This window comes from Grus americana, chromosome 7 (genome assembly GCF_028858705.1).
Source record: "Grus americana isolate bGruAme1 chromosome 7, bGruAme1.mat, whole genome shotgun sequence".
Lineage (NCBI taxonomy): Eukaryota > Metazoa > Chordata > Aves > Gruiformes > Gruidae > Grus > Grus americana.
In genome coordinates this window covers 35,973,838-35,986,866 of record NC_072858.1, presented here as the reverse complement: position 1 = coordinate 35,986,866, position 13,029 = coordinate 35,973,838, and the positions used below count along the sequence as shown (strand labels likewise).

The window sequence follows — 13,029 nt, the reverse complement described above, 5'->3', positions numbered from 1 at the left end:
GCCGGGCCGACCGCCCGGCTCCTCCGCCGTCCCATTCAGCGCTGCTGGCCGACGGGACGCTGGGGCCGGTACTGAAACAGCCGGGGACTGGCGGTGTGTGATAGGGCGGAGCGTGCGCCCCTCCCGCCAGGCCGGCCGGGGCCTTCGCAGCCGCCATCTCGTGCCGCTGCCTCGCGGCAGCGCCCTGCCCCCGGCGGCGCCCCGCCCCGATCGTTCTGGAAGGTTCCACTGTCGTCCGGCGGTTGTGGCGTGGCGGAACGCTCGGCGGTGATGAGGAGTGTGGCGGCGGGTCCTGCTCAGCGGAGAAGGGTTTGGTAGCACATTTCTCTATCAAGCTTTTAACGTAGATTGCCAAACGTGCGTTTTCGTCTTCTGGAAGGACAATTCTGCCGTTTCTGGCTGAGGCATTTCGGAGTGCTGAGCTGTCGAGTGCTGAGGAGAAAACTGTGCAGGCAGGCAGTGCGCGGCCCAGAGCATGCAGGCTGCTAAAAAATAGTAATGTCTGTGGTTTTTCTCTTTATCAAATTGTCAATGTTAAGAGGTGGTGGTCTGCTTTTGCAAGCAGTAAGCTCAATGGTCGTTGTTTAAGACCTAATTTTCTGCAGCATAAAATCTAAAATACCAGTCTGTGAGGCAAAGCTAGAAGACAGTATGTTAAGAAGTACTGTTTTTCCTAGGTTGCTGGATTTTCAGTTTCAGTTCTTCTAGTCAGAGCGTTTGGATTTTTTTGAGTGAAGGATGCATTTAAGCAATAATGAGCTTTTGGGAGCGCTTTGTTTGAGAAGCTGCTTGCCTGTGGAAATGAGGGATAAACAGTCCAGTTTAGACTAGTAGTTTGGTCAGTATTTTTACTTAATTATTATGCACTATCCTTATCCTTAAAGCTGTTTGGTGATGGACTAGTAAAGTTGCCCTTCTCTGGATGTAGTTTTTTCAAGTCCTGTTCAGTGGAAGCAGGACATGAATAGACTAAAGGTCTTTCTAATAACACTGGAAACATTAAGGTTATTGTATTCTGTGTAACTCAGTGAAATGAATGCATTTTTTGTTTGTGGCAGATACAAATTTATGCATCTGTGTTCTGTGATTGTTTCCTGTCTTGAATGAGGCCATATGAAAGGCTGTACCTTGCTTTCTGGTAATCATTAAAGTAGCCTTTGCTGTAAGGGTTCCTCTGAGTTATGCACCTTTATTTTAATTCCAGGAAACAGCAGTTGTCAGCATTTCAACTGTTGGAAAGCCTGGTGGAAAAAATGAGTCACCTATTTAATTGTAAAATGTAAACCAAAACGTTTTTTCTGAAAATGTTTAATAATTTTTTGTATGTGCAAACATGCTGTGATGGTTGCACACCATTTAGCGCTGAATTGGTGCTATCCTGTCCCAGAGGTTGGAGGGAGACAGTTGGGTTGGAGGAAGATGCCAGGAATACTGAAAGAGAGACTTAACTGATGACAAGTTCTGAAATGGGAATTTTTTTCTTTCTGAAAAACCAGTATTTGAAAATAATTCTTTAAACTCATCTAATGTGTTTATTTGTGTGAGGTGGTTCTGCATCACGTACAGTGCCTTAGGCTCTGATCTGCTTTCTTCAGTAAATTTCATCCTCTTTTAAAGTCAGAGATGGACCTTGTACTTGCTCTGGGAAGGCTTTCAAAGTGTTAGGATTCAGATAGTGCCACAAGCTAAATCTTGAAAAAGTTTGGATGATAATTTTTTCCTTTTTTTTTTTTTTTCCTCCTCCTCCCCGCCCCCATTTTCTGGAGGGCAGGAGGACCTCTGGCTACACTTCTGCATGGATGTCAGGAAAATTACTTCTATCATAAAGCATTTTTTTCCCTTTTGAGGAGAAGTCTTTTCAGGATTGACAATAAGAATGCCTAAAACTTAATATCTAATCCTTCCTGTCATGCAGTATGAAAAGATACACAACTTTATACTATTTCCTGGTTTTGTTCTGTATTCATTCTGTCTGTGTTTTAATTTGGATTTTCATTATAGTGCTAACCAATTTGTACCATTAAAAAGTTAGCAAATACTGCCTTCATTGATAACTGTATTGTCCCAGTTTACTAACCATGTATGCTGGTATACATGGTTGAATGGGTTTTGGTGTTTATTTTGCAGTATTGAAATATGTAGGGAGGAAAGCATGTTACTGGAAAGTCAGTGGCACCTTTTGGTGCAATCCTTAACCAAATTCAGTGATAGTATTTGGGATTTTTACAAGGGAAGTGAAAGTAGCATCTTGTCCTAAGCATTGGTATATTTCAGTATTCCTGTCATTGTTGCTAATATCATTAAACTTCTCTTCAGTAGTTTGCAGAGAAATACAAAGTTGCTGCACTGATTTCAGGGTTAAGGATCTAAGGTAGTCTTTTTACTCTTAGCACTGTGAACAAAAAAACAATGCTTCATCATGAAATTTTGTTCATTGTCTCAAGAAGAGATTACTTCTTTAAGAGAAATTGGACATGCTGAATTCTGTAGTAAGTTTTAGAGAATAAACAGTTTTACTTTTTTTGAGTTTGTCACACGCAATTTGTGAGACAGTACTGTGTCCTGCAGAAAATGCAATAGGTGCTGTTAGTGGTAGATGTGTGACAATTAATATCAAAGTTTGAATGGCTGATGTGAGCTACTTTATTTCTGATAAACTGGTGAATTGAATTTGTATTATTGAATAAGGGTATGCTTGTATCTCCTTGTCTTGTTTCTTTTCAACCATGGAAGACAGTATTCATTTATGCTTCTAGGTAGTGTGCATTAACGTTCTGCACGTCAAACTTTATTCAGCTGTAGCTAACCCTCAATGTGTTATTGTTGACTCTCGTAGTATTCTCATCCTAGATTTGACTCTTCAGTGTTCAAGCACCACACACACCTATAATTCTGGACCAACAGTTAATGGTAGTTGGGGATGAATTAGAATATAGATTAATTGCTTTTTAGTGCAAAAAACCCCTATTCCAGAAACTTGTACTGCTGTATGTTTTCTATATTGCTGAAGCAGGTGGTAGGTATTAATGTTAGGTGTAAAATGAATTGCCATACTTTCTGTGGAGGCAAAAGTTCCTGATGGGCTGATACTGAGATAAATTAAAGATATCTTTTGTAGCACTGATCTTTCATTTTCTTTGATTATCTGTGGATTGGTTGGTGGGTGGTGTGGGTGTTGACAATGTAACAATTTTTTGGTAAGTATTTGTGATACAGTATTTATTACATTTCTGAGTGGTTGTTCTCTGTAACTTTCCAGAGCTGAATTCTGTTTTTCATGTATTGTCAATTTAATTAATTTATGCTGAGTATGACTGACCTTTTATTTATAAAATTGTAAGTCTGTAGCCTGTTAAACCAATCCAGGTGTTGCATCAGAACAGTGTGCTTAAATCATAGCTGTTTTTGTAAAAGGTAACTAATTTTTGTGTTTTTGTAGAGACTGCTTCTATTTTGAACTCTTTTAAGAACCATTACATGAACTGTGTTTTTCTCATTCAAAAAAAAAAAAAATTCTCGGGTGTCCTACTTAAAGAAATTGAAGACATTTCCATTGAAATGAAAGATAGAGAAATACTTTCTGGCATTGTAACTGAGGGATTACACTGCTGGAAAAAAGTCTGTTCCTCTCCTGCTCCACTAATGTTTATTAAGTGCTAAGTGAGAGCTGTGATCTTTCATTTTGTTATCATACGGAGTCTTCGTAGCTCAAACTCATTTAAGTAATAGAGGGCGTATGCATCTTGGAGGAAATAAGTTGTATCTCCTGGGATTGATTTCCATCTTGGTTAACCAGTCAGGCAAAGAAGTAAAGATTTTTATTCTGATAACAGGAAGAGTCTAAGATTTTGTGGCTAGGGGAAACAAAGGTCACCCGAGTACACTTGGGTATTTGTATGACAAAACTGTATGTTATTTAGTCTAACAGAAAAATCTTTAAAACAAGGGTAATGGATATTGTTTTTGTAGAATATTTGAATAATGAGTAATAAGAATATAAATGAGAATATATTCATGCATATGTTTGGATCTTACCTTTGTTTTATAGAGGAAAAGGCCCTGAAACCTTGAGTATTCTAACAACAGTTTACTATATATGTTGTATATTACTCTATTATTTAGGTGCAGGAGATAGTTTCATGCAGGGAGGAAAGGAAAAAAGAAATGTTCTTGCAGAAGGGAAGAGATATTTGGAAATTTTACACTAAACCACCTAGGAAGATCCAAAAAAATTAGTTGATGGAGGGGGGAAACAGGCAAAATATTGCCTCTCATAAGATGGTATTTTATTTAAAAACTGGAAAATATGTGGGATATTTGGCATTTGAGATGATGTATTTGTTTTGAGAACTGATCCTTACTGGCTTTCACTGGTGATAGATGTTTATCAGATCCTGCTAGTGTCAGATAGGTCAACGTACTGGCTTTCACTGGTGATAGATGTTTATCAGATCCTGCTAGTGTCAGATAGGTCAACATCAGACAGTCGAGTTCAGCTCACATATCTGTTCAGAAGCACTTCTGCGTGTGTGGTGCTCAGTTCCCTTAAAGACTGTGCAGTGAGTTTTGATCAGTCCTCTTAGATATTTTATGGAATTGGCTAATTCTGTCCATGACTGATGGCCTTTTGCTCCATGATTAACTGCCATCTTATTTACCATGTTTATTATCAGGCTGCGATAAGGAAAATCAAAAGGGTGGTTATTGGTTGCATGATTATAGAATTGGATAGTCACTTTCTCCTTTTGAAAACCGTGCTTTTTTCTGGTTTAATGTAACATACAACATCTTTGTCTACTGCTAAAATAAATTTTTGTCTTTATATTGGCATTTTTTTCTCTCTGCATGAAGAAAGAGGTAGGGACAAGGTGGTAAAACAGTTGGATTTTAGTCAGTTTTTTGCTTGTCCTATTCTTCTTTTTGGGTAATTTTCTTTATACTTCGGTACTCATGTAGTACTGCTGGAAAGCCCTGTTGCTAACATTTCAGCAAACGGTGCTAAGGGAGAGGTTTCATAAAGTAGTTTACATTTAGATCTTTCACCTGCTGTTATGTTTGGGCCCATGGAAGGATCTTACTTCAGATATCAAAGGCCACTTTGTGGTTATTCCAGTAGATTTAAGTCTGGTGCTGGTGTGGATGGTACATTTTTTGGGAAACTGTCAGTGAGACACAGGTCATGCCTACAGACAGTTTCTATTTAGTGGACTCTTCGGCTAACTTGGGTTGCCAGAGCACAAATGTAATCCACATCTTTTCTTTGGTTGTAACCAGAGCTTGGCACACTGAGGTCTAGAGAGGGAATCCTTAACTTAGTTCTTCAGCTGTCTTTACTGTGACCCAAAGCAGTGAGAGAAAACTTAATGGGGCTCTGCATCAAGCCTGACACCTTTATTGAAAAGGAAATTATTTCTGAAATGTTACTGTGCAGAATTCTCCCTCACACGTGTGGTCTTTGCCTCAGAGTATTGTGTTTGTTTAATTTATTTTCCATTTTTATTTTGGTTGAGGCCCAGTTTATCAAAACAGTCTCCTAAATTAACTTGTGCGAGATAAGACTTGTTTGAGCATGTGGAACTTGAAATAAACCAGTTGCAGTGGGTTGTTCTACATTTATGTTGGTTAAAAAAAAAAAAGAACAATCTAGTCCATTGGTATTCAAATACCCTTTATTAATTAATTACAGAAATAGAACCTTTAGCATGCTTGACAAATAACATTATAGAAAACATGTGAAGTTACATAACACTGCGAGGAGTTTCTTCATGTTAACAATGTAGTTGGTTATAGTTGAACGGGGGCAGTGATAAGCCTCCACTGTACAAGGTAGAGCTAATTTTGTTGAATCAGTAGTGATTATGGCATTAATGCAGTACTATGTAATTCAGTTCTGCAGAAAATGGGAGAGATAGAGACATGCAAAATTAAGAGAAGTGCAAAAGGAACCAAAAGATGAGTGAAGAGGCTTGCAGATATGTAGTGCCCCACAGTAGTTAAATTTGCAGATTCAAGAATCTTTCTGGAAGAGTGGAAGGTGAAAAGCTAGAAGAGATGGGGAAAGCAACATAATATTTCTTAAATGTATTTTTGAGTATAGTTTCTAACTTTATTCCCACAAAAGTAAAAACTAAGAAAAAAATAATTAAAGGAATAGTGTAATTTTTGACCTGAAGTATTTTAAAGCATTTTTATAAACAATGTAAAAATAACATACAAACTTGGACAGCAGCATATGAACAGCTCAGTATTACTGTTTGACTTGATCTGGAAAGAAATTAAGTTTTATGGTAGAAAATGGGTTGGAAACCAAGCAACATTGTGATATTACTGTATTGCCCACTGGAGGTAAGTTTTTCAGTCCACAGGAATATGTTTTTTCACTCTAAACAAATATTCTAGTTTATGTAAGTTTTATTAAGCTCATAAAAATGCACATAGTAATCATAAATGCATATAAAAATGCAGCAATGACTGTGAGACATACATACATCAATGTAGCCTTTTCCGTAAAAAATATAGAGTTGTCACTTATTGTTGACCTTTCTAGTTTTTCCATGGCATTTTTCGTATGAACAGTCATTTTTCTCAAGGCTTCATGAATAAAGCTAGTGGGAGAAGCTAAGAATATGTAATAAACTTGTAGAAGATAGTTCCATATACAGCAAAATTAGAAGCAAAGAATATGTAAGTACCTTTTTTCATTTATAGTTGGAGGAGAGCAGACTAGCAGTTAAAATGAATTATATAGAGTATCTAATTTATGTCAAAAGCCATGTTAACTGCTGTAATGTTGAAATTCAAATGTTATTCCCCAGTTCAGTATTCAGTTGCTCTCAACTCCTGCAAATGAAGTATCTTCTGAACTGTGATTACTCAGGTTTCATCTCTACCTCAATGGATTGCTTTATTGTATTTATGTCTGTCTGTATTGTCGTGTCCTGCCCCCTCCCTGTCTTCTCCCCCCCAAATCTCCCCAAATTCTTTGGTTTGTATTTGGTGCCCATCTCTCCAGCAGTTAGAGAGATAAAGCTTGATAGATCAGAAGGTCTTTGAGGCTTTGCTTTTTGTGAAACTTCTGACAAAGCAAGGTCCTCATCTTGGTTTAGACCTTTCTAACTCCCTATGTTACAGTCATCATCAGTGACTTGGTAAATTCCTGTATGTGTTTAAAGTGACAGTGTATCTGGTTAGACTTCTCAAGAAGTATGTATAAAATGCTTGTGCTTGGTTGTAACTCCATTGTAGAAGGCCACCAAATTTGTCAGGCATGATTTCCCCTTACTGAAGCCATGTTGGATGTCAGCAATCATTTTCCATGTGCCTGAGCATAGTTTTCCAGGATGATCTGCTCTGTGATCTTGCCAGGCACAGAGGTGAGATTAACCAGCCTGTAGTTCCCAGGTCTTCCTTTTTTTTTTTTTTTTTTTTTTTTTTTTTTTTTTTTTTTTAACAATAAGGGTTATGTTTCCCCTTTTCCAGTCACTGGGAACTTCAATGGACTGCCATGACTTCTCAAATATGACGGATAGTGGCTTAGCAACTTCATCCAATAGTTTCCTCATGACCCGTGGATGCAGCTCATCAGGTCCCGTGGACTTGTGTACCTTCAGGTTCCTTAGGTGGTCTTGAACCTTATTTTTTCCTACAGTGGGCAGTTCTTCATTCTCCCAGTCCCTGCCTTTGCCTTCTGCGACTTGGGCAGTGTGGCTGGAGCACTCAGCAGTGAAGACTGAGGCAAAAAATTCGTTGAGTACCTCAGCCTTCTTGATATCCCAGGTAACAAGTTTCCTGTTTCCTTCCCAAGAGGGCCTACATTTTCCCTCATCTTCCTTTCATCACTTCGTTTTTATCACCTATAGAAGCTTTTTCTTGTTACCCTTAACAACCCTGGCCAGATTTAATTCTGTCGGGGCTTTAGCTTTTCTAACCTGATCCCTGACTGGTTATCCGCTCAGTTCAAAGTCTCCCTCTTCCCACTACATCTTAATTAGTGTATTAATTGATGTTGCTAAAACTCATCATGGATGGTTTGGTCACTGTTCTTCATGTTTTCAAGGAAGAGCTGTGTAACTACTTTTGTAGTATTTTGGAAATGCTTGGAGATAATGATTACGAATAGACGTTGCGTTGAGTAGTATAAGTTGAACAAATAGTTTTTCACGTGGTAAAAAAAAAAAAAGTTGAAAAATTTCTGATGGCTTTTTTTTTTCCAAGTTTTGCTGGAGCTGATTTCAATCAGACCAGCCTCCAAGAAAGCTTTGTCCTTGTCCTGACAAACTTTGCTCTTCAGAAAGAGAATGATTTTTTGACTGAGAGGAATCGCTGTCTCTTCATTTTGCAATTTTATTTATTTTTGAAGTTGCAGTGTACTTGGGCTTGAAGTCCCTTTAAGGGAAGCTAGTGTCTCTCTTGGAGAACGCAAAAGAAATATGATGTATCTGTGTAGTTTATATTGCTTAGGGGAGAGATTATAGCATAATAAAGGATTCTTGCTATCTGAGAAACCTTCCAAGATGTGCATGATACTTTCAGGAAAGTAAGGTTATAGGTCTTCCGTGAGCTAGGGCTTGATTTTTCTTGATGAAACAGCTTGTCATCCTTATTGGTGACATTATGGCTTCCAAAGAGACTTCAGTTTCTCATGTCCTGCCCTATGCTTGCAAGAATTACCCCCCCCCCCCCCCATTTGACTCTTTCCACTTGATTTATTTGGATTATTGTGTTTTGGATTTGTGTTAGGGAGATCTCTTCAGGAGTTGGTGAGAAAAATACTAACAGCTAGTGTAATGATGGTTGAGACCATGCTAATGACTTACTGGAATCTGGATTGTCTTTTGGGTGGACCAGCTATTAGTCTAATCACCTACTGAGACTGGCAGAGAACCCTTTTACTTAGGCGTAAGCTACATGTAGAAAACTGGTGCTACTTAAATGCCAGGGGAAGAAAATTCTATCCATTTTTGGATGGAAACAAAAGATTTGCTAATGTTGATCAAAATGAAAGGCAAAGGACTAAATTCAATGTTGGTATAGCACTGTAGTATGAATTCTAAATACCCAGTGGAAATGTAACACAATAAATGTATTTATGTTAAAGTAGCCAAATATTAATTTATTGATTTTTAAAAGACATCTAATGTAAATAATACACACCTCTGGTTGTGCTTGTAAAGTGGCTTAACATAAATTCCTAATGCTTATATCCTTAGTTTGCTGCTTGGGCTTTGAGAATACTGTTATGAATTGGACCATCACCAAGGAATGCTTTGAGCTGAAGGATCAGGAGGAAAAGTATAAGATCAGAAACAGTTTTTCCTCTCTCTATATAAAAAAAATCCCCCGATGGCTATTGACTTCAAATGAAAGAGAATACTTGTGGATTGAGAGATCTTTCCCAACCTGAACATGTTTTATCAGAGAAGAGTCACGCTTTTTTACTCTTCTAATCTTTGACGTGATCTGGTAACATACACATAATTTGTCCCCAGGTGCTGATCTGCTCCATAGAGCCATTGGCACAGATTGGTTTAGAGTTCATTCTCATATTTTGAGCAGAGGGTTGGACTACATGACCTCTGGAAATGTCTTCCAACCTAAATTATTATTCTGTGATGACTGGATTTATACCAAGATGTTTCAGCCAGTGCAACTGGGAAACAGGATAAAAAATTGTTGTAAGCTGTCTTTGTATCTGCCTTGCACACCAAGAGAAGGACAAAACATTGCTTACAGCAGAGAACTCAATCTTAAAACTGTTCTTACTGATAAACAGAAGCTACCTATCGCACATGTTTGCAGTAGATCCTAATAAATTAAAAGTAATTTTTTTCTGAGAACTGTGAAATTAAATTGGAAAACCTGAGGAACCTTATGGCAAAGAGAAAAAACTTCTGAGAGAGTTTTTGTCCTGGCGGAATGGCTTGTATTGCCTTTTTTTTTTTTAACCTTTGAAATGTTATTGTTTTAGGCATTGAGGAGCTGTTTAAGAAACAGATCAATAACACTTGCACTGAGCCTTGTAGAGTGCTTCTTTTTATATATGATGATATATTAATGCAGTGTGAATGAATGCAGTGTTACATTTGGGATACACAAGCAGCTCAGTGACTGGGGCAAAGAAATTAAAATATGCAAACCAATGTGAATTAGTTTTTGTAACCAATATTGAAAAAACCCTGACCTTCGATCCAAAGAAAAATAACGGGGTTTTTTTGGAGAGGAGAAAATAATGTCTTTGAGTTGTATTATGATGATACCAAAACATCTGTAGGTAACTTAGAATTGAAGAGTCAGGAGGGGAAGCGTAGGATCAAAACCAATTTTTCTCAACTATCATGTTAAAAAAACCGTGGCAGTTGACTTCAAATAAAAGAGAATACAACTTGAGTGCATCTATGAAATTTGGATTTTCTTTAGTCTTAACCCTTATTTTTTATGCAGACAAGATAACACATCGCACAGGTGGGGAACCAGTGAGTTGTACTGGAATACCAGGGACAGGTTCATTAAGTGTTTGTAGGCATAGGTATACATGGAAGGCCATACATTCTGTCCCTTACATTCTTCAGAAAGTGTCAGTCTCTTCTGAAGTTTGGATTGGAAAAGTAGTTAATTTGGCTATGCACTGACTAATTCCTTGTAATAATTTATATTAATTAAGAATAATAAAAGCCTTTGGTAATAGATCATCATTGAACTATTGTTCTTTGTTAGAAATAGTGTCCTAAAATATTGATAAATGAAGATTTGCTTTTATCTTGCAACAGCTGGACTGGTAGAACTCACTGCATGAGTTTTGAATAATTACAAATTAACTATGCGTATCTATGTTGATATCTGTGTTGGTATTTGCAGTGCTACAGAGGTCTATTTCTCAGGCAGTTTTTGGTCTACATTAACATTGGGGTGGTATATATCTAATACAGCTATTTCAGTGAAGGCTATGAAGACTAACAAGTGTGTAGTAGTTTAGGTAAGGACCTTATATGACTTCAGTAGGAGGAAAAGATCTATTGGATCCCAGTATCCCAACCTCTCTTGTGCCTTTGTCAAGCCTGTCTGTTGATGTTGAGTTGTAGTGAGTGCTCTTTTTCCTTCATCTCTTCAAACTTGTTGAATGGTGGAGTGTCATGGAAGAGCTTTTTTCCTGTAAAGGAAGCTGTATCTCCATGGTGTATAGTAAAATAAAACAGAAGATTGACTTGTTCTTTCCCAGATTTCAAGTTTCCTTATACATTTTCAGTGTAAGTTGCACTGATAGGACTATTTCAGTAGAAAATCATACCACTAATTAAAATAATCATCTGTGGATAGCTCAGGGCATGAATCGTTCTGTATTTCATTACAACAAATCAAGACAAATGTTATTTGATCTTCAAGGTTTCAAAAGTAAGTTAAGACAATAATTTAAAAAGCTGGACATGATTTGAAGGGCTCTGAAAAATTAACAGACGTGATCACAAGTAATCTAGCTGAAGCCTTAGGATCTTTGAAATTTCCTGATGTTATCTAAACACCGCTCTGCAGCTATTACGTGCTAAACCTAAAATGGGGAGAGGTCATGAGATTTCCTGTTACTGACCCCTTTCCACAGCTCCTTTTGCACCCCCTTGTGTTTCCTTGTTCAGATATGTTCTTTGACAAATGACTTTCCCCAAATAACGAAGGCTTTCTAGCAGTGATGTTTTTGGCAAGTTTGAGAGTCTGGGGATGAATACTTGCTTACAAAACTGTCTGTTTGTTTGTTTAAGGTTGCTAATCTTGCTTGCTCATTGTCAACAAATGAAGATGGAATGAAAATTGTCCAAATGGCAGCTAATCACATCGAGACTTTGTGCCCACAGGTATGACTTTTTCAGTTAATTCCCATTACAGCACACTAAGCACACAGTGTATTTTTGTCACACAGCATAGATGTTCAGCCATGCTCCTTAAGTCTACATTCACATCCCATTCACACAGCTTAGTCTAGTAAACGGAGACCAAATGATAAATCAAGGGCAAATACTCAGTTTATTTTTTTTCGTAATGGTTAGCATAGGGATTGTTAATAGTCTGTATTGATTGGGAGTTTTTAAAAGCTGTAAAAATTGCAGTTGAAGAAACAATTACTGCTCTGTTTTTGAAATTAAAACCTGATTGAATGAACAGTGTAACATGACAGGCAAATCGGGAGTATTTTTACTCTTAGAAAACAATACATATTTTGATCTTTAACTTGAAGTATTATTACCACTTGATTTGTTCTTTGTGTATGTGAATGTTAAAGTATGAGTTCTTCTGATTATCACTAATTCAAAAGCTGTGGCTTCTGTCCTAAGCTACAGATAATTTTTTAGTACCTAATATCTTACAAAAAGTGTATTCACTCTGTATTTGTCACATTCAGAATTAGACATACAAAAACTTCCACAGTTACATCTGTTTAGAGCAAAGATTTTACTGATTGGTGTGAATCTGATCTGAGTGTTTTAGCCTTGAGGCTGCATAATTTCAAGATCGTTTATTCTTTGAAGAACACTGTAGTTTACACAGTGTCCTAAATATCCTTTACCCCTTTTGTGTGTTTGAATGCTAAGTGAAGTTGAAATAGAAGGTGAAGAGCAAATATTAATATCTTCAGTTACAAGCTTGAGAAGTCCATTTTATGCCTGTTGAATAAATGCAAGACTTGGGGAAAAAGAAACTTCTATCAAGGAAATGTGATGTTCTGAAAATATGACAAATCAGTGTTTTCTCTTGAATCATTCTAATCAGTCTATTTTTATATCTTTTAGCATTCTCTGTTTCACATCCCACTCTACTTGATTTAATGTGTTATGGGTTTTGTAAGAAGATTGCTGGGTTGTAAGAATTCATTAATATCTTCTTCCAGCTTCTTTGTTTCTCTGGGGGTACAAGTGTACCTTTATAATACATTATTATGCATCCAGATGTAGCTTTTTAATTGAAACCTACACTATCAGTGTTGCATTTGATACCAGAAACTCCTAAAATCTAATTTTGACTAAAATATTGATTTTTCGCCAC

The 13,029-nt window shown here is 37.3% G+C and overlaps 1 protein-coding gene across 6 annotated transcripts in view; it reads left to right on the top strand.

Annotated features, from left to right (window-relative positions):
* Window positions 1-13,029, top strand: part of CTNNA3 (catenin alpha 3) — a 512,488-nt gene that overhangs the window by 315,194 nt on the left and 184,265 nt on the right. For all 6 annotated transcript variants that reach the window (XR_008577888.1, XM_054832089.1, XM_054832088.1 and 3 more), the window contains one exon: window positions 11,751-11,843. Coding sequence is in view for 5 of the 6 variants with exons in the window: in XM_054832089.1 (XP_054688064.1) it covers window positions 11,751-11,843 (93 nt within the window). In the remaining variant the exon portion in view is untranslated. The remainder of the gene's footprint in view (window positions 1-11,750; window positions 11,844-13,029) is intronic.